This window comes from Mus caroli, unplaced genomic scaffold (assembly GCF_978045245.1).
Source record: "Mus caroli unplaced genomic scaffold, Mus_caroli_1 scaffold_14, whole genome shotgun sequence".
Taxonomy (NCBI): domain Eukaryota; kingdom Metazoa; phylum Chordata; class Mammalia; order Rodentia; family Muridae; genus Mus; species Mus caroli.
This window is the reverse complement of record NW_028227269.1, coordinates 82942979-82949599: the sequence shown is the minus strand read 5'-3', so window position 1 is coordinate 82949599 and position 6621 is coordinate 82942979. Positions and strand designations below refer to the sequence as shown.

The 6621-nt window shown below is 43.6% G+C and overlaps 1 protein-coding gene across 5 annotated transcripts in view; it reads left to right on the top strand.

Annotated features, from left to right (window-relative positions):
- The first annotated feature begins 12 nt into the window (after positions 1 to 12).
- Positions 13 to 6621, top strand: part of Entpd5 (ectonucleoside triphosphate diphosphohydrolase 5 (inactive)) — a 33903-nt gene continuing 27294 nt past the window's right edge. For 3 of the 5 annotated variants that reach the window (XM_029484445.2, XM_021178889.3, XM_085830548.1), the window contains exons 1-2: positions 13 to 106; positions 3600 to 3669. In XM_029484445.2, coding sequence (XP_029340305.1) covers positions 3661 to 3669 — 9 coding nt within the window. In that variant the 5' untranslated portion in view covers positions 13 to 106; positions 3600 to 3660. Of the gene's footprint in view, positions 107 to 174; positions 879 to 3599; positions 3670 to 6621 lie in introns of those variants that run through there. The other 2 variants (XM_085830543.1, XM_085830546.1) reach the window with 2 other exon arrangements.

Below are 6621 nucleotides of genomic sequence, written 5' to 3'. Positions count from 1 at the left end.
CCGTTGAGGGCACGCGGAGGGCGCACGCGCGTGACGTGACCGCGGCGAGGGGCGGGGCGGAGATCGCTCCGAGGCGGCGGGCGTCCGCGCCAGGGCGGCGCGCGCGGTGAGTGTGCACGAGCCTCGGCGGCGCTCCCCCGGTTGGAGCCGGGCGGGAGGCCGGGAGCTCGGCAGGGGCGGGAGTCGGGCGCGGGGCTGCGGCGTCTTAGCCTCCCAAGACTTGTCTCGCGCCTCCTGAGGCTCCATGGCCGGCGGCTCTCCGACCGCCCCGCGCGCGTCCGAGCGGCGCCTGTGAAGCTTGAAGCGCTTCCAGTCGGGCGGGCGGATCTTCCAAGCCTCTGGCGCGGCCACCGTGGCGGTCCTGCCCGCGTCCCTGCTTCTGTCTCGGCGGCGGCGGCGGCGCCCGCGCTGCCCGCCTCATGCTTACCTCCCCTCCATCCTCGCTTCTGTCTCGCGGGCTCTCTGGAGGACAGCGCACCCGGGGACATCCCAGGCCAAACGCTTTCAGGGAGGCAGTTGACTTTTCCGAGGGCGGTGGCTTGAGTGAGGCTGGCAGCCTCCGAGGGTCGGCGGACTCCGGTGCTCAGACTCGGGCTCCCCTGCCTGGAGCGGGGTGGCGGGGGAGGATCGTCGGTCCCCGGATCTAGGTGGCAGGTGCTTGGCTCCAGCCGACCGCCAGGTTCCTGTTAGTTAACATCGCCCACATCCTCTAGTGCCTGAAGTCCCATTGCTGCAAGTTGCATAAAGTTGCAAGCACTTGCCTCGCACCCGGGTTCCCGAGGAGTAGTACTCCATCCAGGATTCTAGTTGGTTCAGAAGAGGAACCCTGTGATTATGTCTTCATTCACTGAGCGTGAGTGAGTCATTACGGAAGACAGGTATTGTGGCTTCCTTGGCTTGGGAGTGAAGCGCGGTTCTGCTTTATCACTCCGTTTCAAATTTCATTTAACATTTATTTGAAACATCATTGTTAGAACTCCTCCCCTCTCTCTAGGGACCTTAGTTACTAAGCCCCTAACTGTAAGGTGATGTCTTTGACCTCTAAACCTCTCTTTTCCCACCTCATCACCCCCCACCGAGGGCGTGGTTTATGTGGTTTATGTGGTTTGTAAATTTTGCGGTTAGGGTAAGCTAGTAGATTTGATGAGAGACCTTGGAAACCGTTTGAACCTTCTGCTAGCACAGCTATGGCCAATTTTGACTATATTTCTGGTGACATGCCATGAACTCACCTCTACATAATGTACCTTCCCTTAGATAATGTACATTACCTCTGAGAAGCAATCTATAAAGCACCTATTGCTAGCTAGCAAAAAGGGAGTAGGGGCATTTTCTGTCATAGGTGTGCATATTTAGACTTTTTATTTATTTTACAAAAATTGGTTGTAAATAAAAGCCAGTCCCACATTTACCATTTGAATATACTTCTACAGATTATCTCAGACATAAAATTTTGACTTAAAATAAAAGTGTCTTTGTTATTTTATTTTTTCACCTTTATTTTTATTATATATATATATGGGCTTTCTGCCTGCAAATCTATGTGCTAGGTGCATGCAGTGCCTCTGGAGGCCAGAAGAGGTCATTGGAGCTTGAATTAGAGATGGTTGTGAGCCGACATGAATGCTGAGAATCAAACCTGGGTCCTCTGGACTAGCATCCAGTGATCTTAACCTCGGAGCCATCTCTCCAGACCATCACCCCCTCTTTTGAGATCCAGCCTCACTATGTGTGTTTTCCTGGGCTAGAACTCTCAAAGATCTGCTTTCCTTTGCCTCCGAGTGCTGCAATTAAAAATGTGGAGCCTGGGAACGTTGCTTCTTAACTTATGCATAGTGCTTTTTTTTTTTTTTTCCTTTCCCAAAACAGAATTCCTCCATGTAGCCTTGGCTCTCTCTGTAGACCAGGCTGTTCTGGAAATCACAGAGATCAGCCTGCCTCTGCCTCCCAAATGCTGGGATTAAAGGCGTGCGCCACCACAGCCAGGTGGCAGGTTTGTTGTTGTTATTGTTATTGTTTTGAGGCAGTATCTAGTATACAGCTTCGGCCTACTTGGTACTCAAGGTGTAGACCAGGTTAGCCTTGAACTCATCTGCCTGCCTCTGCCTCCGGAGTGCTGGGATCAAAGGTGCGCACCGCCACATTAGCTATGCACCGTGCTTTAAAGTACTTACAGTTAATTGTATTTTATCAAACATAAATCATGTTTTTGAGATTACAATAAAATTATATCATTTCAACTCTTTTGTTGTTGTTGTTTTTGCTTATTTGGGTTTCTTTGAGGCAGTGTTTCTCTGTGTATAGCCCTGGCTGTACTGGAATTCTCCTTAGACCTGGCTGACCTTAAACTCTCTGAGATCCCCTGCCTCTGCCTTCTGAGTGCTGGGATAAAGGTGTGTGCCACCACCACCTGGCCTCATTTCACTCTTTTGTGAATGTTTTGTAAATTAATTTTTTATATTAAAATTTAGGATGTAAATATATATCAATTTTCAAGGTCTACCTAAATTTATTGATATTTCACAACCCTACTCAAAAACCATTTTTTAAAAAATTAAAATACAAAACATCCATTCACCCCTTCTTTTTGTTCCATTCAGCTGTAACCAGTCCCCATATCCCCCTAGCACTTACTTATCTTCTCCCTCTGTCTCTCTGTCTCTCTCTCCCTCCTTCTCTTTCTGGTTCGTGGCTTCTTTTTCTTTAACTGTTAGTGCATATATTTTTAATTAATTAATTATATATATATATATATATATGTGTGTGTGTGTATGTATATATATATATCTTATATGTGTAACCATATATTATATATTTATATAGCAAATAAAAGCAACATGCTCAGTCCATATTATGTTACTTACTTATATGTATATGATCAAGATGAGGCCAATAGACTTGCTAACATGGCAGGGAGAAATCTCACAGGGCCCCTACCCAACCCTAGACAAGCACTACAGGCAACTAAGGGATGCTGAGATTGGGAGAAATAGTCTTACCCAGGGAAGAGCCTCCCATTGGTTACTCAGTACCAGATGGTCAGACATGAATATATATTTTTAAAACTTGTAAATTTACTCTCTACACGAGTCTCTGTGTGTGTAAATATGTGTGTGGGCAGGTGAGTGTGTATGAATATGTTGTGTGCATAAAGTCTGTTCTCTCCATTCTGGGTTCTGGGAATTGAACTCAGGTTGTCAGGTTTGCATAGCAAGTACTCGTATTCACAGAGCCATCTTGCCAGCACCATGTGTAATCACTGGAGAAAGGCCAAGATACTTCATTTTGGTAGAAGTAGTTCTAGAAACTACACTGTTCTCCACCAAAGACCTGGGTATTGTTATTCAGTCAGCTATTGACAAGAAGCAACTGATAGCACAGAGTATGCAGTAGGAAGTTCCTCTTCAGAAGAACCTTATCTGTTATCATTTCCTTCTGGGATTGCTGGTGGGTAGCTTTACTGTTAAGTTTCAGGGAAATACTTTGTTTTATGAATTTGCTTTGTCTCATTGTTGGGAATGTTAAATGCTTTTAAGACATAAGCTATATAGTGTTTTGTTGACTGGGGCTTGTTAACTTTCTATGTTCAATCCTCACAGTTCATGGTTGACACAGGAATGAAGAGTGTCTTGCCTGAATCTTCAAGCAGAGGCGATCACTATGACCCTGGTAAGTAGAGTATTTATCCAGACGTAGGTACCACCTCAGCTAGCTTAATGCTGAATTTGTACTTCAGAGGCTTCTGGGTAGGAATTGTTTGTTTTATGTCATTCCTGAATTTGACCACCTTTTGCCAAAAGATTTTTTTTCTTTCTCAATGATTGTATTATTGTCAGATGTCAGTTCAGGATTATTTTGAATCAAAATTAATAGTACTCATAATCTTTTCTCCAGGTGTTTTCATAACTCTTTAATCATTAGTTATTTGTGATTTTACTGGGCTTTACTTAAAATTTTTACACTGAAAACATTGTTGTCTCAAAAAACCAAAAAAAAAAAAAAAAGAAAAAAAGAAAACATTGTTAATTTTATTTTCATGAAGCCTTTTATTTTATTATGGTTTTTCAAGACAGGGTTTCTCTGTGTAGCCTTAGCTGTCCTGGAACTCACTCTGTAGACCAGACTGACTAAGAACTCAGAAATCTGCCTAAATAAGATAGCTTATCACCTCATATGTTCACTATAATTGTTTATTGGGGCAGTATAAACCCCTCTCCAATTAATGGTGTATTCTTATCTAAAAGACTGATTTTCATGCGTGGCTGAGAAAAGACCTTGTGATTGGGGCGGGAGGAGCAATTGCAACAGCTGTCTCTAGAAGGTAATTATTGTAGCTCAGCCAGGCTCAAACAATGGAGAACGGAGGCTGGTACTTCCAGATTCATTTTGATATAAAGCCACAGTTTCATTGTACAGAATGAGCCTTATGGGCAGTAGTGGTCTGTGTCTGACGCTGTTCTGACAGGAATAAGATACAGAAGGAAGGAATCTGAGTGTTGGAAAGAGCTTTACATTTGTTGTAACTACCAGCACATGGATTCTAGACCTTTACTGGGAGTTAGAGGATTTGATTCGAGGGCTGGAGGAATGCATGAAGAAGGAAGGATCATAAAGAACTTATGGTTCACTGATGGCGGTGTGCTCTGACTAGTGTGGTGAGGTTTGGGCTGAGCCCTTGAGGCAGAAGGACTTCCCTGCCCCGACCCCCAGCGTGAGATGAATCTCCACACAGAGAAAGTCTGACTGCTTGCTCCTGCTGTTTCCATTTACACAGATTTTAAAATAACTCCTTGCTGATGCTTTGATAAAAATTGATTTTTCATTAAGCCTTTTTATTAGTTTTATTGATACTTCAAATGACATATGGTCAAGTGTTTTTGTGATTTTTCAAAGCTGTGTCGGTTGTCAATCTTAACCCTTTCTACCAAATACCTCTTCTGTACACTATTAATCTACCACTGTATGGTTAGAAACATTTTTATGTATGTACTGTAAAGTAAGTTCCTTTTCTGCTTATATTTTTCCTCTGAGTATTAGTTACAGTAGATTGTTCAATTATTTACTAATAGAAATAGTGCTTACATATTTATTACTCTTTCAGAAATGTACCTGACTTTTATTTGAAATTTTTAATTCGGCTGTGCTTATAAAAATGAGCAGAATATTGTATAACATGTAGTTTTAAAAGTTGGATTCTTTCCCTTAAGTAATATGATGAGATTATTAACATAAAATAAAAAACTTCAAGGGATTTTAAAAAACAGTATTAAATTTTTACTACTTTTCTTCTTTTTATTGCCTTTTTGTTTGTGTTTGTGTAACTCTGGAACTTCCTTGGTAGACTAGGCTGAGCAGGAGTTCACAAAGATGGAATCCTAGTGAGACCTTGGGTGTATGTGTGTGGGGGGGGTTGCCCTGCCTCCACTGCATGCTCCCTTAGTCAGTTTGGGGTGCATTCGCCCGTATCTAAGGTGTCAATGAGTGTTACCTGTGCCCAATGCTTCAGATAGCAAGGATTTCAGAGGCCCTGACCTTGGCATTAGTTCCGTCCCACCCCAGATGAGGCTTTGTTTACAGCTGAGTTCTCTCACACTCACCTTATTAGGTCCACCTCCCTTTGGTTTAGTGTGGCCTTGGCCATATGTAGTGCCATAGTTAAGTTTATTATTCAAAACTGTTATCCGAGTTGCATTTTAAACTTCCCCTATGCTTAATGTTTAACCCTGTTAAAGACAGCTTTCCTGTGGCCTCAGATGAATCAGCAGTAGGCTGGTTTCCCTGTTACTGTTTTCAGAACTTTAGGTGGACTTCTCTAGTGTCCTATCGTATTCTGTTTTTGTAATTGTTGGCAAATATTGTCCTTTTATCCAAGGTAATCAATACTGCTATCTGCCTAGGGGGAGAATAGAGAGACTTTAATAATTACTTTAGGGTGTCACCAGGAAAAGCATGCCTGCCCCTTGAACAGTCTGAGTTAGTGTCTCCAGAACTACTTCCTCGCATTTGTCTTCTTTATTCTGGAACACCCATACTTTCTAGGCATTCATTTCCCATGAGTCACCTCTTCAGGTGACTGTCTTCTTTTGACTCAGGATCTGCCTTGGCCCTTCATCCTTTGAGAAGCCTCCCATCATCTCCGACCCCCATCCTTCCCCTGCTAACCAACTCTAATCATCTCTTACCCCCATCGTCTTTCCCTTCTAACAGCACCAACTCTCGCCCCTCCTGGCTCCTTGCACACATTTCTGCCAGAGAACTTGTCCCAACACATGGTAGCCATTAGTGTACCCATTTTTCACGGTGAGTCTCCCCACTAAAACTGGTGACCTTTGTAGATCTATACTCTAGCCTGATGCCTGACATATTAGACACTGAGTTGAAAAACTGATGCGCAGCTTTCTAGAGTCCAGTCTGGGAATGGAAACTGTCTTTTCCACCACCTATCTAATATAAAAACAAGCCCAGGGACCAGAGAGATGCTCAGTGGTTAAGAGCACTTTTTGCTCTTGTAGGTTCCAGCACCCAGGTGGTGGTGGTTCATGACCATCTGGAACCTCGGCTTCATCACATACAGTGCCCTCTTTTGACCTTTGTGAGCACCCACAAACACATGGCAGACAC